This window comes from Sinocyclocheilus grahami, unplaced genomic scaffold, assembly GCF_001515645.1.
Source record: "Sinocyclocheilus grahami isolate Dianchi unplaced genomic scaffold, SAMN03320097.WGS_v1.1 scaffold482.1, whole genome shotgun sequence".
Classification (NCBI taxonomy): Eukaryota; Metazoa; Chordata; class Actinopteri; order Cypriniformes; family Cyprinidae; genus Sinocyclocheilus; species Sinocyclocheilus grahami.
Window position 1 is genome coordinate 95,242 of NW_015505661.1, and position 27,938 is coordinate 123,179.

The 27,938-nt window shown below is 37.7% G+C and overlaps 2 protein-coding genes across 7 annotated transcripts in view; both read left to right on the top strand.

Moving 5' to 3' along the window:
• Window positions 1-20,357, top strand: part of LOC107553827 (RIMS-binding protein 2) — a 57,094-nt gene extending 36,737 nt beyond the window's left edge. For 3 of the 6 annotated variants that reach the window (XM_016236131.1, XM_016236132.1, XM_016236133.1), the window contains 12 exons: window positions 5,329-5,443; window positions 5,911-6,036; window positions 8,689-8,855; window positions 10,001-10,169; window positions 10,526-10,588; window positions 12,225-12,328; window positions 14,932-14,964; window positions 16,246-16,317; window positions 16,491-16,625; window positions 17,578-17,622; window positions 18,819-18,888; window positions 19,844-20,357. In XM_016236131.1, the coding sequence (XP_016091617.1) occupies window positions 5,329-5,443; window positions 5,911-6,036; window positions 8,689-8,855; window positions 10,001-10,169; window positions 10,526-10,588; window positions 12,225-12,328; window positions 14,932-14,964; window positions 16,246-16,317; window positions 16,491-16,625; window positions 17,578-17,604 (1,011 nt within the window). In that variant the 3' untranslated portion in view covers window positions 17,605-17,622; window positions 18,819-18,888; window positions 19,844-20,357. The remainder of the gene's footprint in view (window positions 1-5,328; window positions 5,444-5,910; window positions 6,037-8,688; window positions 8,856-10,000; window positions 10,170-10,525; window positions 10,589-12,224; window positions 12,329-14,931; window positions 14,965-16,245; window positions 16,318-16,490; window positions 16,626-17,577; window positions 17,623-18,818; window positions 18,889-19,843) is intronic. The other 3 variants (XM_016236134.1, XM_016236135.1, XM_016236130.1) reach the window with 2 other exon arrangements.
• Window positions 20,358-22,977: 2,620 nt separating this feature from the next.
• Window positions 22,978-27,938, top strand: part of LOC107553828 (adhesion G-protein coupled receptor D1-like) — a 51,424-nt gene continuing 46,463 nt past the window's right edge. Inside the window, exons 1-4 of the mRNA XM_016236136.1 lie at window positions 22,978-23,278; window positions 23,389-23,425; window positions 24,617-24,733; window positions 26,467-26,562. Of these exons, the coding sequence (XP_016091622.1) occupies window positions 23,228-23,278; window positions 23,389-23,425; window positions 24,617-24,733; window positions 26,467-26,562 (301 nt within the window). The 5' untranslated portion in view covers window positions 22,978-23,227. The remainder of the gene's footprint in view (window positions 23,279-23,388; window positions 23,426-24,616; window positions 24,734-26,466; window positions 26,563-27,938) is intronic.

Below are 27,938 nucleotides of genomic sequence, written 5' to 3' on the forward strand. Positions count from 1 at the left end.
TAAATGCGATAGCCTCTTTCTACAGTTTGCAGGACCCAACGAGATACATTTGGCAGTAGTTTCCACGCTGCTAAATAATCTACTAAGGGAACCAGTCTCTCGAGACTGTGTTTTTGGAGCTGCTAGCTGGATGCCCTGAAGCGGAGGACCGGCAGGAGACGGCCGAACTAGCTGCTCGAGAGACCCCCGAAGGGGTGGCGAGGCTCTCAGCTCCGCTACGGTTTTCTAATGTTTTCTAAATACTGAGAGAAACACTCGCTGGAGACCGCTGCGCCCTGGAACACTGGCAGGGTTGGCAAAACGATCTCCTGAGGACGCTGAGGAGAGACGGACACCGTATAATTTGGTGCACCCCGCTCTTCCCCAGTAGGGGCCACCCTCAGCAGTCCTGGGCTTAAAAATGTCAGGACCACTTCGTCGAGGGCTTCCTAGACTGAAGCACGACCCTCAGATCGGGCCTCGCCTTAGAAGCCCCCGACTTAGAGCGCCGCCGTCCTCTGTCCCGCTGCGGTGGAGCGCGAGGGGCAACGCTCTGTTTTTGGACCTCCCTGTATGAGGAGCTGGTACCCGGCCTATAGCACGGGCGGTCTCCTTGGTGGCGCGGAGAGCTAAATCAGCGGTTCTATTCAGTTCTAAGATGTCATCTGCTTTGACTTGCTCGCCTTCATCAAGCTCTTTTAGCAGGTCGGCTTGGTACGCCTGTAACACTGACATAGTGTGCAGGCACGCACCAGCCTGACCCGCTGCCGAGTCCCCCTTGCCCACCAGCGCTGAAGTGGTTCGCAGCGGCTTGGTGTGCAAGACCGGAGCCTTCAGAGACGATGCCGCGCCGGGCGACCGAAAGCTTGCAAGCGTCTACTCTACCCGGGGCATCGCTCTGTAACCACATTCACCCAGCCCCGCCACATTTCCATAATAATCAGAGGCGGGGATGAATAAGCGGGCCGAGAATGGTTTCTTCCACGATCTCGACACCTCGGTGTGGAGATTGGGAAAAAACGGCAGGCTCCGGCGCGCAGGTAGCGGCTTAGCACGCAGAAAGCGTTCATCAAGTTTACTTTTCTGCGGTTCAGCCTGTTTCTCTGTGGGCCACTCGATGTTTAGCTTGGCAAACGCACAAGTAACTACCTCCAATAGCTCCTCATATTGTGGGGATTGAGGGGGCGAATCCTCTACGCTTTCCACATCAACCTCCTCGGAGGAAGATAGGAGAAGCACCGAGCCCGCTCTCCGGGGGGAAGAAACCGCAGAACTGGCTTCCGATCACAGAGAGTGGGTAGTGGATCTGGCAGGTGAGGAAGAAGATAGGGACTCGCCCGTCTCCATTCCCTCCACCAGATCCAGCTGCGAACCCCACGAGTGCAGCTGCCGCTCGCCTCGGCGGAAGCGGGGCCAGCACCGTGAGGAACGCTGGTGAAGGCTCCCTCCTCAAAGAAAGCCTTCCGGGAGCGAAGAAAATGCAGTGGCAACTGCTCACAATGCGGACAGTCGGCCCCCTCGAGAGCCGACGCCGCGTGCTCCGCTCCCAAGCAGACCACGCACAAACTGTGTGTCTCCCCGCTCGTGATGTAGCGTGGGCAGGGAGGAACACACAGTCTATAACGCGATCTGCTTTCGCCTTTGTTTGTCTTTACTTTTGCTTTTGCTTTAGACATGCTGGAGCTTTATGCTTTTTTTGCTGAATGCTTTGTGTAACTTTGGACAGACAACAATAAATAAGACTCACAGAACATAGATCGTGACCGACACACACAGAGAGCTTTGCTGAATGACAGAAAGCTAACGCCAGCTGCACCTCACGTGCTTTTAAAGCTTCCTGGTCATGACGTCACCTGCCTCTGACGTCTCGCCCATCGATTGGACTGATTACACATATGATTCAGAGCTTGGTATCGCTGAAGGCATTCCCCTAGCGTTTTCTAACGCAGCTCGAGTTCCCGAAGGGTAACTAACACCTTATATAGTTTACAATATATTCTACTGTTTTTTGATATGATTTGCCTCCAGCTGCAGACATCTGTGCTAAAATTTAGTATGATACAGAATACTATATTTGCAGTAGTGTCGAACTTAAATACTAAAAAACAATCATTTTTAAAAATATGCTGTTGTAGCTATCTCCTCCTAATCTAAAAATATCTGCTACTTGTATCAGGATGTAGAAATGTAAAACCAACAATTATGATTTTCATACATAATTTGAAATAATTAGAAAAGATTTGTCTTTTTATTAATATTTTTAAATTTCCATTCCAGGTTATTGGTCTGCTTTTGAACACAATTCACTTGTTGCTTGGCAGATGAATCTCCATTTTGTTTTGTTTTTTATTTATTCAGATTTTTTTCATGTATAGTCCTTAGATTATTTAGTCTTGATCCTTAGATTGCCTGTTAATAATTTTTTAATGTTCTGTGTTCTGTGAATTCTCATCTGTAGTTTTTTGTTGTTGTTGGACTGTACTTTGTTAGTGGATTGTCTCAATGAGCCCTGGCATATGTGATGAGGCATATGTGATACTCTCCAGTTCTCATTTTCTGTACGGTTTGCATTTCCTGACATTTTCCTTCTACAGATTCCCTCCCGTCGCATGTCATGTCCGTCATGGAATGAGACTGCATGCCCTACATTCGACCATGACCTCCAATAACTAATTCTGTCTTTATTTTGTCTTTCTTTTCCCATTTTGTTCTCTATTTGCACACTGTTTTATCTTCTCTGCCTGTTCTAACACCATCAAACAAAACCCGCCAAAAACAATCCCGATTTTAACTAATTGAAAAACTTCCAAATCTAACTGAAACTTTGGCTCCTCCTTCGTCCATTACCCTCGCTGGCTTCTAAAAGGCATATTACAGGAGACAAGACCTAGCTGTGGACCGGGACAGTTGGGACCTGCAGCGGGAGGTGGTACGACAGCGCTCCTTGCGCTCCCACAAGCGGCTCCACAGCATCCCGGAAGTTGCCGAGGAGGAAACGGACACCGGGGTGGAGGTCATGGGCCAGCGTCTGCGTTTCGAGGAGGCCCGTCCATGCACACCTTGCAGGAGCCCACGGCCCTACCACCAGGATTCACGGCAGCCGAACCACCTCTCCCCGAGCAAGAGCGTCCCCAGGCTGCAGAGGCAGCGCTCCTCTCCACGCTACAGCTCCATAGAGGAGCGGCCACCGTGCTGGAGCAGCAGCAGTAGCAGGCAGACCACTAAGAGCCCGGACAGTGGACTAGACTGCGGGAGCGAGGAGGAGGGCTCGCTTGGCTACCGTGGAAGCTACCACTCGTACACGGGGGGCAGCCCGCTGCGGGTGGGTTCTGGCCCCAACATGCGGGTGATCCACAGCGAGGGACCTGTGGAGAGACGTGCTCTGGCTGCCGGCAGGAAAAGGACACTGTCCCGGCAGTGCAGCGTGGAGGAGGACTTCCTGGATGCCATTCCGGAAACAAGGAGCATGCGGGAGTCGTACCACCATTACCACGATCATCCGCACCATCACCATCCCCAACGCAGGTTCCGGAGCGAGGGCAGGCTGAGCGAGGTTGGCAGGACCTATCACAGGGACATTAGGGCCTACTCTGTGGCCAGACTCAACAGGGCAATGGATGAACCCCTGGTGTGTGTCTCCTACCCCTCCTCTCACCCTTCTGCCCTCTCCTCATCTATCAACTGCTTTGTGTTCTCATTGACAAGCGATTAAACCATTCTTCTGTTCATGGTGTTCCACCCAGTCTGTCATCGGTTTATTTGATTTTGTTCTTCTTGTTTTGCTTTTTTGTTTGGTCTATTTTGCTAGATGTTGCTATGTTATTGTTTGATTTCACCTTTTGATATTACTCTTGTTTTGGGGGGATTTTAGCTTGTATGATCTTTCTTGACTTTCTTGATTTGGTTTAGATCTCATGTGACTTTGTTTGATTCCTAGAGTGTCGAGTGAAATTTTTTGGATGTGTAGGTTTGTTTTGATTACCTAAAGGCCATTTCTGAGTGTTTCTTGTTTCTGTTGTAAGAAGAGTCACAAATCAAATGACAATGTTTCCACAGTCCTCCAACTTATACTTTAGAGTACAACCTTGAAGTTTCTAGCAGGTATTCAACCCTGCTCCTGGAGAACCACTATTTTTCAAAGTTTAGCTCCAACCCTAATCATCTGAACCAGTTAATCTGGGTTCTCAAGATTACTTGAAAACTTACAGGCAGGTGTGGAAATAAACTTTGCAGGATAGTGGGTCTCCAAGAGCAAGGTTGAAAACCTCTGGTTTAGAGCAGTGTTTCCAAACCCTGTTCCTGGAGGCACCCCGTAAGTACACATTTTGAATGTCTCCCTTATCTAACCCATCCAGTTTAGGACTTGGGGGTCTCTACTAGGTCTCTTTTTAAATCTCTACTAATGAACTGATGAGTTGATTTAGATGTGTTTGATTGGGAAGAGTTAAAAAATGTGTAGTGTTGGGGTGCCTCCTGGAACAGGGTTGGGAAACACTGGTTTTGAGTTGTTTATGGGAAGCCGGAAACACCAAAGGAATGACGAATCTGCACATTTAACAGTGCAGTATGGAGTGAAGTTATTCAAGCCAATGAACAATGTGTTTCCACTGATTGTAACGGTCAAAGCTTGTTTATTTGGGCTTGAACAGATAACTCACCTAACTTATCTGGATTGAGCAGCACAGATGCATACTTTTTTGGTGTGTTTTGCTTCCCATCGTTGTTTTCTTCTAATACCTGTTCATGCTGTACATCATCAAGGTTTTTGCAATACTGACCTAATAGTACTAAATATTCAAGGGGGACCAAATTAAAATTTCAAGAATCAGAGATTGGAAAACTGTCCATTATTCTGAAAATTCCAGGGAAATCTCCCAGGATGTCTGTGGTGGTTAAGGTCCTGACTAATATCATGTACAGATTTGCAGCATGCTATATACCTGTACTGACAGTTTTATATACTCAACACATTACATTAAGTGTAGTCAGACCATAATATAGAATGATATGAATCAGAAAGCTCTGTATCACAAACTACATTCAAAACTTTCCCATATGAACTGAAGAGGAGCAGAACAAAAACCAAAATGGTCTTTAGCTAAGCATCTGATTTCTGCCAAAACCCTGCTCATGTTGTTGTCAGAGTTTGTTTCAATTGTTTATGTTAAATGTTTTGGCGGGTTCATCCTCCTTGTTTTGATTTCACTTGGGACTAGAATCTTGTTCTCTAAAGAAATCACTTTATTTATTTTTTTCATTTTGGGGTTGATGGGAATCTTTTTTTTAATAGGATATCTATTTTTAAGGCACCACAGGCTTTGATTAACATATAAATGTTTGCTTTTGAAGATTTTAGGGAGTTCTCCCTCAACGGGACGCTCGGATCGACTGGACCATTCCGGCCATAGGGCGAGTCATGGCTGTCCACCGGCTCAGAGAAGGCCAATGACAGTCCCTTCCATTGGTTAGTGTGGTCACATGATGTTTGGACTCTGCCTCCCTTCCTTTAGCGTCTTTCATAGAGACACCTATTGTGTGTTCCTCTGTTTTCCTTAAATGTCATGATGACATTTTCTATGTCACCTGGGAGTCACTTTTGTTTGACCTTTGCCATTCATTCTGTTTCAGATTCACTAATAATTATTTAACTGCTTTATTCTAGTGTACAATTGGTACTCCTAACAGGCCACACATTGTCGCTTAGAAAACCATCATCATGTTGAACATTGCTGTTTTACTCCAGAGCAACTCATGTCAGCTGGCTTTCAATACTGTTTTAAGATCAGTACGCCATTTCTGATGCTTTAATGCTATAGAATGGCATTTCTGATCCTAAAACACACCTTGAGAGCCTTGAAAATGTCATAATCCACAACTCACGGGCTGAGTAGAGGAGCTGTGGCTGTAATGCTCTGATTGGTGTTTCCGTAGAGATCACCGTGGAGAATAACAGTGAGGGGAGTGAGGGAAACCTCTCACCTATCAAGGACAATGTTTACTATACCAATGTAGCCCACCGCAGGAAATGGTCCCCACAGCGAACAGAGCACCGATATGGTATGTGGCGTGAAAAATAAAATCTTAACAAAAATTACCAGAACAAATTTGAACTAATATATCACATTATTACCAACAGTATCTTGTTTAAAGACCCTTATGAAATCAAAGTAAGAGTTTTGTGGCTTTAGTCCATGTCTGTTAGCTTTGAGTGGCCTATAAAAAGCTTGCTAAGGTTACCCAGGTAAGTTTGAGCAAACGCTTATTTTTAAGTTTTAAGAAGATAGATTGGTTTTAAGCGGTGTACATTGTCACAGCAATATAGAGAAGCGATTCAGAAATTTGCCTGTTTTTTTCTGCCAATTATAATATTTATTTTATATGAATTATATATATACATACATATATATATACAGTACTCAACATTTGAAGTGGATCAAAAAAGTGAATCAAAGTTGTCCTAAGACAAGAAAGCATTTTGGCTTTAGGACAACTTTGATGAAAGGTTTTGATCCACTTCAAATGTTGACTACTGTGTGTATGTATGTATGTGTATGTATATATATATAGGTAAACTTACCTTTCTTTAAACCTCTTTGTGATTTTTTTTAACTCTAAACCTACTCTGAAACTCAAACTTTGTCCAGCTAGTTTTTTGTAACAGTCCAGACGTCAAATGCTGACAAAATAAACTGTTAGCATACTTTTGTCCCACCCAAACTCCCCTTTTCAGTAGGAAAAACATCAATTCAGAAAAGCAGAGTGCATTTTTCAGTTGATTTCATGGGGTCTTTAAATTAATATTTCTTAACTTAATGCAAGTTAAGCTCTACTGACTGCTTCTGTGACATGCTGATTATCACAGATAAAAATGTAGGTTCTTCAGTTTCTAAAAAATAGGTGTCTCACAGCAGTTCTACCTGAATAAATAGAAAGAAAAAAAACATTGTCCCAGAAATAAGACCACAAGACTTAAACATAATACATGAGATTATTGTGATGGTGTTGCTTTACTAAACTTTTCCAAATAAAGTCATGTCCAATCTTTTAGTTCCTGTCATGTCCATGCTAAACCCTTAGACCTTAAAGTTTCACAAATAGGCTAATTATAGGGACACAAACATGTACTCTAACTACACAGAAGTTCAGCAGTAGTCTTAGCATTAAATATGGGACAGATGTACAGCTAAAACAGCACATATTTAGACAAACATACTTCGCATGTCTTTTAACCTACAGATTTGCATATGTAGTACTGTAAACAAGCATTAATTGGAAGCATATCTAAGATACAGTTGCTAGAGCTTTATTTGTATTGCTAACCTTAAAAAGAACAGAAGCTGCCTTTACCTTAGAAGAATAGACATGCAGGAGCCTCTCATTAACATATAAAAAACAAAGATGGATGAGGTACATTTATTTTTTCTATTCATTTAATTGTATATGTATATTTTGGTTTTAATCAAGAGGTCATTTTTATTTATGTACATTTTGCCTTTACCCCCCCCACCAGACGGTGTTTGTGAAACCCTCTTCTCCTCCTCTTGCTCCCCTTGTTGCCTTTTTCCTCATCATCCATCTTTTACTGAGCTTCCTGTGAGATCCTTGATGGTTTCATTTGCATGAATATCTTTCTTCTGTTGGATGTTGTGTGACTGCACACCATAAGAGCATAGATGCCAGCTTTAATTGAGAACTATGAAAATTACTGTGATTTGAAATGCCACTTTTGAATGTTCTACATATCCTTATCAGTAACAGGGTGCATGATTCACTTCTATCAGCTCCATATACAGGTGCATCTCAATAAATTAGAATGTCGTGGAAAAGTTCATTTATTTCAGTAATTCAACTCAAATTGTGAAACTATTAAATAAATTAAATGCACACAGACTGAAGTAGTTTAAGTCTTTGGTTCTTTTAATTGTGATGATTTTGGCTCACATTTAACAACAAATCTCAACAAATTAGAATACTTCATAAGCCAACTAAAAAAAAACATTTTTAGTGAATTGTTGGCCTTCTGGAAAGTATGTTCATTTACTGTACATGTACTCAATAATTGGTAGTTGAGTTGAATTACTGAAATAAATGAACTTTTCCACTACATTCTAATTTATTGAGATGCACCTGTACACTTTTAATTAACTGGCATGGTCTACTATTTCTACTCCTCTCTAAGATTTTGGTATAAGATTAGAAAAAAAAGTTTGAGATTGGTAGTCGATCATTCCAGTAAAGTATTGGTAATGAGTTGCTGCATGTCTGTCCAAGAATGTTCTGTAGATTTTTACAGTAAAACAGCAATGTTTTATCCTTTCCTTGTTCTTTTAATATGCATGGCAGTTTCAAACATGTTCTTACTGCATTCTTATGTTTTCAGTATGCTTGTGTATCATCCCACTGGTGTGCTGTGCATCAGATAATTTTACTATATAGAGAACATGCATATGTATCAAGTGTGGTTAGCATTTTTATCCGTTTATGACGTTAATATGTAGTTTTAATATGTAGCCTCACTTTAAGAAGGAATGGTACACAATATAGTCATATAGCAGCATACTGTATGTTATTTTCTTAATATTGTTTAGCTGTCACAGATTGATGCCTCTGAGGATATAGATTAGGTTAAGTGTGCTATGGTCTCTTTTGTGCTTTAGATGTCCATTGGTTTCAGTGTGTAGCAGAAGCTTGCCCTCTCCTGTGTTTCAGATGGTTATGGAGGACGTGACCGGCGGTCTCCAGACTACTATGAGTCAGAGCCAGAGGACTTGTCCCGACTCTTTGTGGCCATGTTTGACTACGACCCCTTGTCAATGTCTCCTAACCCCGATGCTGCTGTAGAGGAGCTTCCCTTCAAGGAGGGCCAGATTATAAAGGTTTGATCTGAACTAACTGATGTCAAGCAATTCTTAACTGCCATTTAACTCCATAGCTTGTTTTTCATTTCTTTCCACCTTTTAAGACTTTTTATTTCTACTCTATTTAGGGATGCATCGATACAGATAATTGATAATTATGTTTACTGTATATACTAATGTACAAATTTAATTGCCAGTAGTAAAAGTACTGATTATTAAATTATATAGTATAATGTTTATTACTTTATATTAATGTATTTATTAATACACATTTTTCATATAAATGTATCAATACATTATATATTGGATATTGTTTATTACTATTTATTATACTTTTTTATTTATTATGATTATATAATGTTATATATAACATATCATGTTTATATATGTTTATACATATATATATATATGTGTGTGTGTGTGTATATACACACAAATTTAGCAATATATAGTAGGTATATAATCAGTATTTATTTTTTTACAATTATTTTATGTATATAAATATTTATTTGGATTTATAATTAATTATTAATTGTATTTATTTTAAAAAAGTACATTGATTAATTCATTAATCATTTTATACATAACTAATTGTATACAATAATTTTTATTAAATTATATTGTTCTATTCTTTGCACCAATACCAAATTTCTGACTGATAAAAATAGTTCATAATTATATATTTGTGTACCAGTATAGTTGCCAATGCCAATATTAAATAATACTGATTATTAAGTTACTTTTATTGTTTCTTTACTGTATTTTAAATACATGCCTGCATATGTACATGGCTTTTTAATGATTTATAATTATTTATTTTATATAAATAATACTTTGTGCTTAGCTAATTATATATTCTAAGTTCTGTTCTCTTCTCCCCTTCTATCCTAGTCAGTCCATTGCCATATACACACACACACACACACACTTATTTTCTGTTTGCAGTGGCTATTTACATTTATTCAATTACTAGACACTTGACACTATTAAATATGACTTACAAATGAAAATAATACAAGCATAAGTAAATAATACAAGATAGAAAACATTAGAAGTAGTGCTACCGTACAAAATTGAGTAGCGCAGTAGTGCAGGACATTCGAGAGAGTGTAATTAAAAATGCAATGAAACGAGTTCAATTATGGCCCTGCTGTGTTGTGCAGGTGTTTGGAGAGAAGGACACAGATGGATTCTATAGGGCAGAGATCTGTGGCCGCAGGGGGCTCATCCCCTGTAACATGGTCTCAGAGATCCAGACGGATGATGATGAAATGTTGGACCAGCTGCTCAAACAGGGGTTTCTTCCTCTCAACACGCCCATTGAGAAAATAGGTATGAAGTAACAGGTAGTTTGTACTGAGCCCCTGCCCATCTTACCCCTCTGTGCTTCATTTTCTGACTATTCTGTTTGTTTATGTGTTATTTTAGATTAACATGGTGCTAGTCTGCCAGTCCTCTACCTTTTCCATACTATTCTTTATATAATAACTCTTAAATTCTATCATCACTCATGTCGTTCCAAACCTATATGACTTTCTTTCATCTGAGGAGAACAAAAGGAATCATAGCAAAATGTCACAGACGGATTATTCCTTTAAATCCTGTGCCTTCCTTACCTTCATTCTTTCCCCCCTCTCTCTCTCTCTCTCTCTTCCATTTCTTTCTTGCTTTCCTCTTTTCTCTTCAAGTAAACTGTAATAGGTTCAAAGATGGCCGTTCAGTTAATCGCAGGTCCAGGAAATCCAAGAGAGGTTTGTGCCCACTCAATTTCTTCACCAGTTTTCTCATTCAAACCTTTCTTTACTTTTTCACTTAAGTGCCTTTTCACAGCTCACCTTCAAGTTTCCCTTTAACACTTGAATGTCACACAAGCATGACTACTTCTTTCTGTTCCCACTGACACCTCATACAGGAAATAATGCAGATTGAACAGTGGGGTCCAAAATTCTGAAACTGCTCTTAAAATGTTTCTATATTGTATTTTTATTAATCTTGAGCTTTAAAGGGTTAGTTCACCCAAAAAATTAAAATTGGCTTGTGTTTCACTCACGTTTTACGAGTTATATTAAAAATTGTCCTGGCTATTCCAAGCTTTATCATTGCAGTCAGCGGGTGTTGCAGTTGAACAGTCCACAAGTCGTCAAATAAAGCTTGCGCATTCATGATAAAACGTGCCGCGGACGGCTCCGGGAGATGAATAAAGGCCCCCTGTAGCGAATCCATGAGTTTTTGTCAGAAAAATATCCATATTTCAAACGTAATAAACACTTTTCTCTCACTTCCGTTATCTGTCGTATGCGGATCCGTTCCGGCGGAAGGCGTATGACGTATGCACAGCGCGCGTGCCTCTGAGATATGCTAGTCTCGCGAGTTTGTTTAACAGGAGCAAAGGAAGCAAAGTTTCCTTACTTTAGCAAAGGAAAATCAGTCTCCTCTTGGTTTATCTGCAAATCCTCCAACATTTTTCTTTGCAAATCTTCGGTTTGTACTTCTAATTCATGACCGGCGTTTTGTTTTGTTCTCTCTCCGCATTCGTCACTAATCACGCAACGCCGCGCTTCTTACGTCATCCGCCGGAACTGCTTCAGTGTATGACAGTCAGCGGAACTGAGAGAATAGTGTTTATTACGTTTGAAATATGGAAATTTTTCTTACTAAAACTCATGGATTCGCTACAGGGGGCCTTTATTCATCCCCCGGAGCCGTCTGCGGCACGTTTTATTATGAATGTGCAAGCTTTATTTGACGACTTGTGGACTGTTCAACTGCAAAACCCGCTGAGTGCCATTAAACAGCTTGAAAGATCAAAGACCATTTTTAATATAACTGACTGGATTCGTCTGAAAGAAGAAATTCATATACACCTATGATGCTTCGAGGGTAAGTAAAACACAAGCCAATTTTCATTTTTGGGTGAACTAACCCTTTAAGAAAGAACATCTGACCATTTATACTGAATTCACATGATCAGTGTCACCGATTTACTTTTGATTTCTTTCCATTTTTTTCTCAAACTCTGTTTCTTTCCATTTGCAATTTGAAATGTTCAATAAGCTGTAGACTCAAACTTTTGGACCTCACAGCTCAGAATAGTGGACATTTGGATTCAAAATCAATAACTTGTCTACCAAATGTGCCTTTTATTGTGTTGTTAAAAATGATGATAGTTGGTAATATACAATTCTAAATTTATCCATTAGAGGGCAAAAACTTAGATGAATAATATGTAAAGGAGGCTGGTGTCATTATTACAACAAGGCCTCCTGTCATTCATAAATCATGCTCTTTTTTCACATATTTATATGTTTAATTTTAATTATCAGAAAGTACCTTGGTTTACTTATTTATTGGTTTTGCTCATTTATTCTTAAACTCTTTTTTTTCCAGAGAGGAACAAAAGGAGTGGAAGGCAGCACCCGGTGTCGACGCGGAGGATGGTGGCCCTGTATGACTATGACCCCAGAGAGAGCTCTCCTAACGTGGATGTGGAGGTACTAATGGAGTTCATTTTTAACCATCACACTTACAGTCTCATCTCATAAGCTTCTGATTTTACGCTGGTTTGCCTGGATGTCTGCCTCTGTATTAGCCACCAAATTCATGTTCAGCTTATTTTCCTTGCTTTTGCGGCTACAATGTGGTTTGTATTTTTTACATTGCTGTTCATTCAGATGGCACATGGCAGCTCTAAAGGTTAAGTTCTGGTTAAAAATAAAATTTAAGTTCTGTCATTATTTACACACTGTTATGTCATTCCAGTCCTGCATGACTTTCTTCTGTGAACTTATTATTTTAAAGTTGAAGTGTGCAATTTCTGTGCCAAATAGAATCTAAAAATATAATCACTGTTTTCAAACAGGTTTCCCAAAATCTCCCTTTCTGCCACTGTTATTTTAATGTTATTTATACATTATTATAGTATTCATTAATATTTTAAATGATTTTTTAAATATTTTCAGTTTTTATTTTAATTGTAATTTGGGTTTCAGTAATTTTGTCATGTGATTCTGTCATTTTGTTTAGTTTTATATGTATATGTGACCCTGAAGTCTTAAGTCGCTTGGGTATAGCAGTAGCCAAAAAAACTGTATGGGTCAAAATTATCGATTTTTTTCTTTTAGGATATTAAGTAAAGATCATGTTCCATGAAGATATTTTGTAAATTTCCTACCGTAAATATATCAAAACTTAATTTTTGATTAGTAATATGAATTGCTAAGGACTTCATTTGGACAACTTTAAAGGTGACTTCCTCAATATTTAGATTTTTTTGCACCCTCAGATTCCAGATTTTCAAATAGTTGTATCACGGCCAAATATGGTCCTATCCTAACAAACCATACATCAATGGAAAGCTTATTTATTCTGCTTTCAGATTATGTATAAATCTCATGACTGGACCCTTGACCCTTACAGTGTTTCCCCTGCCATTATTTTAGGGGGGCGGCCCGCCCCCCCAACGGCACCCCCCTTGAAGGTCAAGTTAATTTTATTTAATTATATTTTCTCTATAGCGCCAGATCACAACAGAAGTAATTTAAAGTTACCTTTCCTATAGAACATGTCTATACCTTGTTCTTTCATTAAGCAAACTAATAGCCTTATGTTATTTATCTTATTTACACGATGGCATGTCATTTCAATCTCTACGTTATGGTCGCGCTCTCTGTATCACGCACAGTGGAGTTCCGCCTGATGCACACGCTCACTCACACACAAGTAAGCCCACTCCGATTCATATTTAAATATGAATTCTGCATGTCTCTGTGTTAATGAATAACCATTAAAAAGGAGTCCAGAGAAAAAAAAAACTGAATTTACCCCCCCAAAGCCGTAAACCTAGGGGAAACACTGCCTTATGACTGGTTTTGTGGTCCAGGGACACACACACATATACATATACATATATATGTATATGTATATGTGTGTGTGTGTGTGTATGTACAGTGGCATGCGAAAGTTTGGGAACCCCTTGCAGAAAATGTGAATCATTTTAATAAAAAATCAATCTCTTAAAAAAAAGAGATCCTACAAAATGCATGTTATTTTTTTATTTAGTACTGTCCTAAGCTAGATATTTTACATAAAAGACATTTACATATAGTCCACAAGACCAAAAAATAGCTGAAATTATTAAAATAACCCCCTTCAAAAGTTTGGGAACCCTTGGTTCTTAATACTGTGTGTGGTTACCTGGATGATCTACGAATGTTTTTTGTTTTGTGATGGTTGTTCATGAGTCCCTTGTTTGTTCTGAACAGTTAAACTGAGCACTGTTCTTCAGAAAAATCCTCCATGTCCTGCAGATTCTTCAGTTTTCCAGCATCTTTTGCATATTTGAACCCTTTCCAGCAGTGACTGTATGATAAATATATTTCTATTTAGCTTTATTTTTCTAGCTATATTTTTGGAATTTCAGTACTGATATTGAAGTGTTTATTTCAGTTAGTTTCCAAGGCAACATTTCTAATTTTAGTGTATATATTTATAAAGTTTAAGTTTTTCATTATGTATGTATATATATATATATATATATATATATATATATGAGTATTTTATCTTAGATTTATTTCAGTTACTGAAAACTAACAGTAATAACACTGGTCCATCATTGTTTGGAAAACAAATAGTCCCACCCAACAAACTTCACCTTTAAAGTTGGTAATAAGCACTTCTGAATGTATCCATCAGAGGGCATCAAAATAGTATAACATCAAATTGAATGATTGATATTACCATCCTGACAACCAAGCCTGCTGTCATTCATAAATCATGCCGTGCTTCTTTTTTACATATTTAATTGTGTTTAAGTGTAATTGTACTTCATATAAAATTCTAATAAAAACATAAACAAAAAAATAAATATCAGTGTTAAAAATAATACATTTAAAAAACAATAATTGGTAGAAATGTGTCTTTAGTAGTAACACCCATCAAATTTGCCCAATTAAATTCCAAATCTATTAAAAAAATAAAAACTCACAGAACAAACAAGGTTAGATCAGCTAATAACTACATATTATATTTAGCATTTCCAAGTCTTTTACACCCCATTGTCACTTACTCTCACCTTTGCATTGCCGCTGGCGCACAGGCCCGCTATGGGGGCAGCTTGCAGAGTGAGGAGGTGAGTGTGGAAGGAAGTAGTGAGTCTACACTCACTGAGCCTGTGCCAAATGACACTCTGTTTCCTGCTGAAGGAGCTCACTGCACTGCATCAGCACCTGTACTGTGTTTACATCTCACTTACGGGACCCAAACATCATAAAGCATGTGCAATACATTTGCATTTCAAACTGAATGTGATCTTTAAAGCCTTCATAATTTGCTCGATGAATGATTCTCTAAGAAAATAAGCATAACAGGATGCTTTATATTCCATGATGGTAGTGTTAGTGTCAAGCTTTAGTGAACCAGAAAAGCATTTAAATGATTTCCAATGTGTGTGCATGCATTTATCGGATACTATGAATCATTATAATGCATTTATGAAGGCTTTGTGACAGGCTGTTGAGAAATCTGCTCTGCTGTAAGTGAGTGAGTTCCTATGAAAGGAATAGGGAATGTTATTTGTGACACCGGGATCTCTGTGTGTGTTTTTTGCTGTCGTTGGACTGGAGGTAAAGGGTTACACAATCACTGTGGTTTGTGAACACAGCTCCCAGTCTGACAGTGAGGACCTGCCTTGCCCAGTGTTGGTTGATCTGTGTTTGTATTTCACAAGTTTGGTGGATGTTGTTTTGGACCTGAAGTAGAGAATGTTGCTATAAATTATTGCTATTTCATTTTCTTTCTAATAAGGTATGTAGAGATTCTTTTAGATATCTGACATTACGTAGGTTTGTTTTTATGAGTATAGAGTTAGGCCTAAACCTTGTGTAGGTTGAATATGTAGGTTTTTATCCTGTCAGAATGTATAGTGTATAAGTGTCCAAAAGTGAAAAAAGTGCCTATACAGCATATATAGACAGACAGACAGAACGGACGGATATAGACGGATGGACAGATAGATAGATAGATAGATAGATAGATAGATAGATAGATAGATAGATAGACATGGATGGATGGACAGATAGACAGACAGATGGATGTTTAGACATGATAGATAGGTGGATGGATGGATGGATGGATGGATGGATATACTGACAGACAGACAGACAGCCAGAGATATACGGCCGTATAGACAGATGGATTTATATACAGATAGATGGATGGATGGGAGCACAGATGGAGAGATAGATAGATAGATATAAAGATAGAGACAGACAGACTGATTTATGATTGATTGATACTTTAAAGTGATTAAAACATCTACGTTGTGGTTGTAACTGTTGCATATTAAATTAGCTCTGTGACAGTTATGAACGATGACTGAAATCTAACATGTTTAACTTTTTCTGTCCTTCAGGCTGAGCTGACGTTTTGTGCCGGCGATGTGATCACAGTGTTTGGAGAGATCGATGAGGATGGCTTTTATTACGTGAGTAGATTATTTACACCATCTCTGTTTTTGGTCATACACTATACTATTCTGCAAAACACCTAATGCTGTTCTTTCACGTTCGAGGTTATTCTTGCTTTCAGCCCTGAACACAGGAGAGCCGCCACGCTGGCATTTAGCCTTAGATGCATAATGACCTGTTTTCCATTCAGGGGGAGCTCAATGGACACAAGGGTCTGGTCCCCTCCAACTTTCTTGAAGAAGTGCCTGATGACGTGGAGGTTTACCTCACCAACACACAGAGCCGTCACTCCCAGGACCACCCGTCCCGGACAAAGAACAAAAGGGTACATCCTGTTTCACACTAGCCCTGTAATCCATTCGCTCTTTTTTTAATCTCTTTCCTGCTCCGCTGTTTTTTTCCTCTTCTCCGTCTGTGTGTTGTGTTGTGTGACAGCCGGTTGCTTTTTTGATGGATCATTGAAGGAAAACAGAAAACAAAAGAGAGACAGCTTACTAAACACAGAGACATACCGTAAAATACAAGACTGAGGAACCTTTATTTTTATGTCAGATGTTCTGCGGAGGAGAAATGTGAACTGTTAATGAAAGTGCATATTCATAAAGCATTGTTTGGAAAAGAAGAATTCACACAAAGAGACGTGCCAGATTATTAGTTGTTTACTGTTATTATTTCTGGAAAAAGAAGCACTAAAAGATTATTATTTTTTACCTAATTCACAAGTGAGGCATTGTAATAGATGCTTAATGAATGTAACTGTGTTTAAAAGTGAAATCAATTTATAATAGAGGAGATAGTTTTGATGTACAGAGAACTGAATCCATGTAGAACTGTAGAACTGCATGCTTTTTCTTTCAGAATGCTTCGACACCACCGTGAACATTTTTTAAGGTGCTTTAACGGATTGAGACCAGTTAAAAAAACAACAACAACAACAACCTTAAACCCTTTTGTATGTTTCCAAAAGAATTGTTTTTTGTATAATGCTGATATATAAGACTATCAACTTAAAGAAAGACTCAAAACAAATGTTGCAAGTAGAGAGTTATCAAGAATGATTTTATCTGTAGATGTAGATATTGTACAATGGTCTGTATAAAAAAATAGAGAGAAAAAAATATATAGTTGCTGATGGATGTTCTGCTCAATCATCAGGACCCATCAAGGTTTTTCTGTACTGAAAGTTTTGTGATTCTTTTCTCATATTCATTGTGCAGACAATTGAGATGCATTACATCATGGCATTGTTTTTTTTCCTCACTTGCTTGGCAAAACAGAAGAAGAGTGTTCATTTCACTCCGTAACGGCTCAGTATCTGTCACGTAAGTGAGCAACAGAGGATACCACAAATAATGCTGTCCTCGTCTAATGCACACGACGCGGGTCCTTATTACTATTGCTCCTGGTATGCACAAAACACACACATGTCACATTCACACCAACCATATACATGAAAGATCCATTAAAATTGGTCGCAGACTCACAAAAACATTACATTGATGCCTTAAGTTTGAATTGCTCAAATTACCATTTCAGAATTTACATATGAACTAACAGACTAATTGCATTTTATTTTAATAAATATTTTATTCATATTTAAATGTTTCATTAATATGTACTGATTTATATGTTTGTTATTTACTAATATTTATATTTTCTATTTATAATTTATATCATATATTAATATATAATTATGTCATTTGTAATGTTTGTAATTTAAATGCAATTTTATTAAAGATCTAAATTGATTTCAATATTTTTATTAAAACCATATTTTTATGATTTAAAAAACATTTTTATTACTTAAAATTACATTTTAATTAATTGCACAGTTTAAAACTGACAGTATGCACACAAATTCTATACAGATACATGCACTGACCAAGTTACTCATCAAAACACCCCTTCACATTTTTGTGCATCAGTTAACAGTACTGTAAGTACAGCTGCTCAGAGAGCTGTGATTGGTCCACTGCTGTCAGTGCATTAGACAGGCACAGCTGGTATCTTCAGTTGTTTCTCTGGGTGTTGTCCATTATAATGTTCGTCTATCATTGACTCCTACTGTAAGTCATAAGAAGCTATAAGGCCATTGTTGCACGGTCAGAATTGAACCCCTGGCCCCCTTCCCCCACCCCTTCTCTTCTCTAATGTGTGCAGTTTAGTAGATTCCTAGTGTACGCCCTGGGACAAACCCTCTCCTCTCCTGTAGCTGTGCACCCTATCATACCACACTGAGCATGAATACACACGAAACACTTTTGAAATGGATATTGGACATTGGCAAGGTCAGCCAGATCATAAAGGTGTGTGTGTGTGTGTGTGTGTGTGATTAGGGTGCACTCTTTCCATTAACTCTAGGAGTGATCAAACATGTCCAGCAAGCATAAGCATCATTACCTTTATCTATCTAAAGAGTAGATTTTAGTTATATACTGTTTCCTAAACTTGATTGAATTGATTTGTAAGTTTATGCATTCTTGCAGCCACTTTTGTAAATGAAGCTTTTTTAAAGCAGGTTTGATTTGGCTCCAACACCCTTGGTGAAGTTACCATGCTGAAAGGTGATAGATTACTTCAAAAGACTGGTAAATTAAATACTCATCTTCTCTTTTCATTACCATTATAGAGTATGTTGCTGTTAGCATAAATATTAATTAAAATATTGTGTTATGCAACTATACAACTGATATTAAGGACAAATTATGGTATGTAAAAGGTGTTTTTGCTTTTAAAGGAATAGTTCACCCAAAATGGAAATTTGCTGATAATGTACTCACCGTTTGGCCATCCAAGATGTAGATGAGTTTGTTTTTTCATCAGAACAGATCTGGTTCAATTTAGCATTACATCACTTGCTCAGTGAATGGGTGCTGTCAGAATGAGAGTCCAAATATTGCTTTCTCAAGTGAAAAAGTTATCTAGTGATGTTTGTGTCAGCTGTTTGGACTCTCATTCTGACGGCACCCATTGACTCCATTGGTGAGCAAGTGATGTAATGCTAAATTCCTTTTCTTTTATTTTTGATCAAGAAGCAAACTCATGTACATCTTGGATGGCCTGAGGGTGAGCACATTTTCAGCAAATGCTCATCTCTGGTTGAGCTTTACCTTTAAGGAGTTCCTAATTAGTTGATTGTCACTAAAAATGAGATTACTGTCATGTGACTGTGTATAAATAGTACATTTCTTATGATATTTTGTTGCACTTGCAGTCTGAACAGGTTTATTAATGTTTTAATGAGAGTTTAGCTAGAATCTTAAGTGAAGCGCACTCGATTTTCTGGGTTTCACCACATATCATTCATAGATTACGGTTTAGAACGCTGCCCCCTACTGTCTGGGTGTATTATTCATGATGAAAAATATACTATTGATTGATAATTGACTGTATTGTGGCCCTGCTGGGACAGAAAGGACTGTGAGAGGAGATGGAGTGTCTGTTGTACAGTAATGACATTGAGATGCTTTAAAAGGCAAAGAAACACCTTCTTTTCTTTTTAAACATCCGGCCCTGAACTGTCCCTTGCGGGTCTTCCGTTAGGTTCCCGTGGAAAAAGCGGGCCCTCCCAGAAGAAGTGCCACCCCCACAGTGCGCCCACACATCCCGGGGTCCGGCCCCGCAGCCCAGGGGCCCGGCAGTCCCATCCGGCGCCCCCGAGCTGACTCTAAGAAAACAGGACTGCTCTCCAAAGGAAAGAATCTATTGAAAAGGCTTGGTGCTGTCAAATAGTTTCACATAACTCTCTTCACAGCAGCCAGGTTAAGGAGGATGGAATTGAGGAGAATTTACCTTAGAAGGTGGGAAAAAGAACCTTTCTCCCATCTTCTGTTTCTGTAATCACATGGATTGGCAAACTAAAAGAGAAAGGGAAATGGTGGAAACTATGGCTTTCATGACCACAACTTCAGCTTTATGCCTTTGAAACTGTAATAAGTTCTGTTTGCCCATGTTTGATTCTTAAAAGCACAGAAATGCTCACTAATGTGAGTTACTAAGATGTCTTGTTATAAATATACAATAGAAGGGATGTTCTTGGATAATAAAATAAAATCTATATTTATTCAATTTCATTTTCATTTTAGTGGATATTCAATTTATTATTATTATTATTTAATAAAGTTGTTCGATATTTAATAATTGTAATAAATTGAATATCTCTTAAATTTAATTAAATGTAATGTTTTAATTTAACAAATATACAATAGTATTATTATTATTATTAAACTATATTTTTGGCACATTTTTCATCTAGACCTGCTGTTCTCAGAGAATAACCTAATAACCTAGCACAAAGTTTTAGGAGTTTAGCACAAATATGAAATGTAGGTTTTGCAGTGACTAGACACGGCTTATATTTCTACAAATACCATGAGGGAAAACAGTGTGTTCTGCCACATTTGACTGGATTTTTTTTTTTTAAGCACTGACAGGTCATGAAACTCCTAGTGGAAGTGAGCCTCCTCATATTTGCCTTATTCAATGCACAATGGTTTGTGTTGTGTCCAGTCAGTTGGGTGAGATTTGTCTGTGTCGTGTGCAGTCATGTCGATGCTTTCCTTCTCATGAAAAAACAGTGTATTTCGAATCTGTGTGACCAAGTGTTGTGTTGTTTTTTTGCAATGGGTGTCAAAAGTAGGGAAGGAGGGACTCTAACTTACAAATGGTTCAAAAATCCATTCAAGTGTAAATTGTGCAGCTGAATGCAACAATTTGCATAAGAATGTTTTTATTTACGATTTACACAGAAGTTTTGTATGTTTTTGCAAAGAAGGCCCTTGATTTCCACTTATTTAGCACAACTTATTCACAGTTTTACATAAATCAGTTTGGTTATTGACTCACTGATGCCTCTCCCAGCTTTCAAATCATTCGAATAACATGATGCACATATTCCGTACTTGATAAGGATGAAGGAAATGAGCAACTGTGAATGTATGGCCAAGGAAAACCTTCCCGTCTCCGTGATCCGTTTCATTCAGTCTGTACTGTATTTCTTCTCCATACATTGTTCATTTTATTTGTTTGTCATTTCACCCCTTCATTTTGTCCTGAACCAAGATACTAAAAGTAGGTTTGCAAGTATGGACCGAGACTGCCAAAAAACAGGAATGTATGAGAAACATTCTGTATATCTTGTACAATTTTCAGCCAAAATTCCAGGCATTTTAATTCATCAGAATAACTACTTTTTTTCTTTTTTTTTTGCCGAATCATTTAATCATAAGATGTTACAGAGCATCGCTTCTACATGTTTGAGTGACTGCTGCTCTTTTTGTACTTTTTGCCCATTTGTACATTCTTTTTAAATGTTTATACTTGCTTTTCAGACTGCCTTTTTTGTACATTAAACTTTATAATCTGACAGTGCAAGCTTTCCTCATGGTGTCTTCAAACCATAATGTTTTAAAATCTGCAATTGTGTGCTAGCTTTATGAAAAAGACATAAGCCTATATTGATGGTTATCAAATATTGTGTGAGTGTGCATGTGCAGTTTTATATCGAAATAAATTTGATATTTTATACACACCATTGTATGTGTTTATTTTATTAACCCAAGTCAAGTTTGTGCAGTTTTACATATGAGTGAATGAGCTATTTTGGTGTTAGGATTTATTAAATATAATCACATACTTCCAAAAGATGGCGCCCAAAGTCCATAATTACCTGCCGATATAGTGATGTAGTTGTTCTTAATATCACCTACCACATTGTAAAGTTGTAAGATCAAAGGTCTCTCTCTCAAACACACTCAAAAACAATACAGTAGTCATTTATTTCTTACCTGCTCTTTTCCATTCCGTCCTGCATAAACCTTTTTGCAGAATAGCCACATTTTCATGTAGGCTATTTGTTTTTAGCTCTGCAGCTCCACCTTATCGTTTTCTTTCTTTCTTTCTTTTATTTTTGTTTATTTGTTTTTGTTTGGGTTTTTTTTTTTTATCTAAAAAATTACATCATTAGGCCTACAGAATTCCCATGTCCAGATGCTCAATCATCAACACATTTTCATGTAGGCTATTTGTTTTTAGCTCTGCAGCTCCACCTTATCGTTTTCTTTCTTTCTTTTATTTTTGTTTATTTGTTTTTGTTTGGGTTTTTTTTTTCTTCTAAAAAATTACATCATTAGGCCTACAGAATTCCCATGTCCAGATGCTCAATCATCACTGGAGCAGAAAAAGTGAGTGGAATGGCACTAGGGATCTCGAATTGGCCCCTTTTTTTAATTGTTTGCTGTGTAGGCTATTTTGAACTTCAATACAGTTCAGCGATTCTCGTTGTCGTTATTCACATAACAAACTGAGTGTATTCAGAAGCACCATAAAGGCGACGTTGCCACTGGGTACCTGTTACTATTCTCAACGCTGCTCTGGATCAGCCAATCACTGTTGCTTGAGATTACTGTGTAAGGTTATAGATACTGACGGAACGGAGTTCCTTTCAGATGTCAAGCATATATATATATAATATTTTTTTTGTACTGAACAGATTTCGTTACACCATAACGAATCAATGGGGAATTTGGCATTCTTGAGCCTCCATACGCCTCCTGCAGGAGAACAACTTCGTGTCCCATAGAAAACAGTGTAGTAACATTGACCGCCCAAAGGGCTCGACCCACTGATGAGAGCGCGAGCGCAGCGCTTGTTCTTCATCTTCTTCATCAGAGCTCGAGCGCAGCGCGCAACACACGGACTTTAAGACGATGGATGACAAACTCTGAATTCAGCTACAAGTGATCTTCGCACCTGCTGGTCATTTTGAACGTCAAATTCTGACGCATTCATATTTTTTTCTTACAAATATACCTTAACAATAGCTTTACATTGATATAAGCGCAATGATTTTGTTCGTTTACCATTAACGGCGCAATATAGGTTTTACGTTTGTAACTTTTTTTATTGCTATAAACGCCTTTGAAAACAATGGACTTAAAATACTGTAAAGTACTACTTATGACTCTCCTGACTGTTCAGGTAAGATAACTGAAAAAGAAAAGACAGAAGAAACCTTTGTTTTTAATGCGGTTTCGATGTGGGTTTTAATGCAAAGTCGCTTGATAAGTTGAACGCTTTATTTCTTTCAGGTTCGTAGCGACGCTGTATCACCGTCAAAACATCCAGGTAATCGTTGAAATTACCAAAGGCATTTTATTCTACTTCAAAACTCGATGAAATGTGTCACAAAAACATACTTTCGTTGTTTTATTTAGACAATAAACGTGTGTACACTAATAAAACGTAAGAAATTCATCTAAAATTAAACTGAGGATGACTTTTTTCCCCTCAGTTATGTTGAATGTAAAAGGTTCATTTAATTTAGCTCAACCTTTCCATTATGTAGGCCTACTCGGTATAATAAATATAAACGATTGTTTCTACTGGCGATTTACAGACACGATTGAAACTGAATTTTAAATGATCCCTTATTTGTGGTTAAACTCGGAATAAGTCACCGTAATCGCAGTAATAATATCGACGGATCGACATTTAACACTAACATTTCCGTTCACTATCTATAAATAGAAACCAACATCCTCATCCACAATAACACTTTCTGCTCTTTGCGCTAAATCTTATCTAGTTTAATAAAATGATACGTTTGGTTTGACTGAGGAAAGTTGATTCAGCACTGAGATCATCTTTTGGCAGTTGTGAAATGTTATGACACATGTTATGAAACTCAGGACATCTTTAGGTAGTACATAATGATAGAAAATTAATTAGGCTACGGAAGAAACTAAATATATAGAGACTGTGAGAGATAGAGAGAAAGTGTGTAACGTTAGCTTTTCTGAAAATAATTAAGCTGCAGAGCAAGAAGATGAAACATTATTTTGTCTCTTTGGAAGTTAATGGAATTTTGAATTTGATTATAGGAATATGTAGATTATTTACAACTAAATTGCTGTCGTTGTATATGGATAGAAAACTCCAGATTTGGTTGATTCTCAAAAGGCAGGTGAAGTGATTAGTCTTAAGAGGTCGTTCCTTACAGTCCAGGTTAAGCACTATTAATAGCCTCCTGTGGATGTTTGATTCTCTACACACAGAATTCTGCAGCCAAAATGAAATATTTTATCCAAATTGACCAGCAGAGACAAGTCTGAACCAATGGCAACCAACATGCAATAAAACTGTCTCAAGATCATTTCTGTGAACCCCTCTGTCAACCTTAATAAGAATAAACAGAAAACAGTCGAGCTTAAAACTAATTAAAATGATGCTGAATTGACTACAAACTGTCACTGTAATGTTTTTGCATGTGTGTGTATATTTTTGTGTATACTGTATGGATGTGTGTGTTTTGATCAGGCCTGCAGGTGCTGGCCACAGCTTCACACTACTGGCCTCTGGATTCAGTGGAAGGGATCCACGGCCTCTCAGACCAGATTGGGAACAGAACAGGTCATGTTAATGGGACTAATATAAGTATGTCACACCTGCTTTGTCTTTCTTTCTTTCTGTCACCACAGCTGTTTAACATTCCTCCACGGTCACGTCTTAGTTGCGGAAATCTCTGTGGCTTTGCAGCTGCCTTCAGTTCTTAAAACGAAATGATTTCCTCATTTGATTCGAAACGTTGAGGAATTACATGATTACCTCAGTTGTGATGAAGACAAACGACTATGCCATTTAAGGGTGTCAAAAGTACACACAGTTTCGCTCAGTGATTTACTAGTCCACTTGGATTTTTAGCTGTCCAAACTCACCAGCATACATCACTATAGTGGGAGAGCTCTGCAATGTCCTTAACAGATCTGCTGAAAATTTGTGCACATTAGACAAACAACCACACGTCATTCCATAGCTGGAGTATATTCCCAGTATAAGTACAGTATGGCAGTTGTTCTGTGCTGGCTAATTCAGAACAAATGGAGGGCTGAGAGGAATTCTCTGGGCCTCTCAGACTTGTATTGACACAATGTGTCACATGTGCATATCTAAAAGATTTCTTAAAGGGGTCATATGATGTTGCTAAAAAAAACATTATTTTGTGTATTTGGTGTAATGAAATGTGTTTATGCGGTTTAAGGTTAAAAAACACATTATTTTCCACATACTGTACATTATTGTTTCTCCTCTATGCCCCGCCTTTCTGAAACGCGTCCATTTTTACAAAGCTCATCGGTCTGAAAAGCAAGGTGTGCTGTGATTGGCCAGCTATCCAGTGCGTTGTGATTGGCTGAATGCCTCAAGCGTGTGACGGAAATGTTACGCCCCTTACCATATTGTGATGCCCTGTCCGGCTGGAGTGTTCTGAAAGTATTTGGAGAAAGTTTTTAATCTGGATATAGACTCTGATGTTGCGGCAGCCTTGATCAAAACGAGTAATTAACATTTGGAACTAATGATACGCTTCAAATATAGATTGTATATGTTACATTATGCCAGTAGGTGGCAAACAGTGTACATGTTTAATGTATTTGATGTCTGAATCATTCAATAGATTCATTCAAAAACTCTGGACGAAACAAGTCTTAATTTTTTTTTTCAAATGATTTTTTTAGCTATATAATGAATTCATTTAAATTAATAAATATATTTTAAATACACTCATTTATAACATTTTAGACATTTATAAATAGACTCATCTACAACATTAAATAAAACATTTTGTCAGAAACTCAAATTACATATTTAGTTTGGTTGTCTGTTTGTTTTATGGCTGGCTTGAGTGAGAGAATAAAAGTTACGCCTTCTTTCTTTGCGTGAACATTTGAGCGGTGTTATGCAAATCTTTCCACATAGTGACGTAGACATGTGGGGGCGTGTTAGAACGAGCTGTTTTAGGTAGGCGTGGTTAACTCTTAACTTTTATAAAGACTATCTCTTTGGATTTGAGACTTTAGTCTTTGCAACTTTACAGATCTTCTTTATGCACCAAGAGCTTATAACACTCCAAAGAGAAAGGAAAAATTGAAATCGCATCATATGACCCCTTTAAAATCTGAATGCTGCTTTGAATGTTACACTAGTCATCTTATCCACTATGTCTGCCTGTGTGTCTCACAATGTCCCTTTTTTCTGTTTCATGTCTGTGCTCATTTGTACATGTTTGTTGTTGAATCACCTGTTGTACATGCCTGTTGCTGAATCACCTGTTTTTTTGTTTTGTTTTTCATCTCACTTTCTTTGTTGTTTCCACATTCTCTCCATCACAGCTGTCAGAATCCACAACCACACTGTCCTGACTACCCATAATTCTTCCTCTGTGTATACCAATGACTCTGCCTACACTAACATTTCCGCCACTGTAGGTGAGACTCTTACACATGTCCACTTACTAGTTCAAAGCTATGGGTCTTGGGGATTAGTGTTAGGACCTATACATTCATGTAGGCCTTGTATATCAGCAGGACATCATTAGGAGAGGTTAAACTGAAAAACTCTGATATATGACCATTTACATTAGGGTAATTGAAGCATGCATTGTTTAGTGCTGTTTAATCTGGCCTTCTTCACTGATATCAAACCTTTCGTAAGCTTTATGACTGATTTTATTGGATCCAGTGTGTTTGTGAAACTGCGTTTGAAAACCTTGTCCCATTTTGGAAATCTGCTGTATGTGGTGTGATTTGTTACGTCTGTTACGTCGTTTAAAACAAATGTCCCAGCCAAAATTGTACAGCCGTTTGAATCTAATTGATAAAGCAGCATTGCAAGAGTGCTGGTATTTAGTATAACAGTGTTCCACAGTTTGAATCCTTTCACTTGTCTTTGTTTGCTACATGAATTCTGATTTCATTGGCAAAGAAAAAAATAGTCAAAACTGACAGTTTATATGGTCAGTTATGTAAATGTATATTGCTGGCCATAAGTGTATATTACTTAATGTAAGTGTATATTACTTATATTTATATAAGTGTATGGTCAATAAGATTTTTTTTAAATGTGTATGCATTTATCTGATCAAAAATATAGTTAAAACAGTAATATGTTTATAATTAAAATTTATGAGAGAGAGTTTTTAAAATAGAGAGAGAGAGAGAATTTAAAATAGTTTTCTATTTTAATACATTTTATAATGTAATTTATTCCTGTGATGGCAAAACTGAATTTTCAGCAGCCGTTACTCCAGTCTTCAGTGTCACATGATCCTTTAGAAATCATTCTAATATGCTGATTTTGTGCTCAAAAACATTTCTTATTATTATGTTGAAAATAGTTGTGGTGCATAATGTTTCTGTGGAAAATATTATACTTTTTTCAGTTTTTTTGGGGGGGGGGGCATGAAAATTCAAAAGCACTTTGCAACATTGTTTTTACTATTAATTGTTATCAATTTAATGCATCCTTGCTGAATAAAAATATTAATTTTTGAATTTTCTTTCACGAAAGAAAAAATCCTACTAACCACAAACTTTTGAATAATAGTGTAGTATGTCTGAAATTGCAACAGCTAACAAGCTGTTCATTTAAAAATGTAAAAAAAGTAATTAATAATAATAATAATAATAAACCTTGAACAGTTTAAAAAATAAACAATAATAAAAATAACATTCCTTTCAAACAGTCCACCATTTTGAAATGTTACTGTAGTATTCAAGTAGAAACTTCCAGGTCAACTTGTTCAATATTTATGATAATTCTGATATAATATATAGCATATAAAGACAGCAATAATATCAGCATG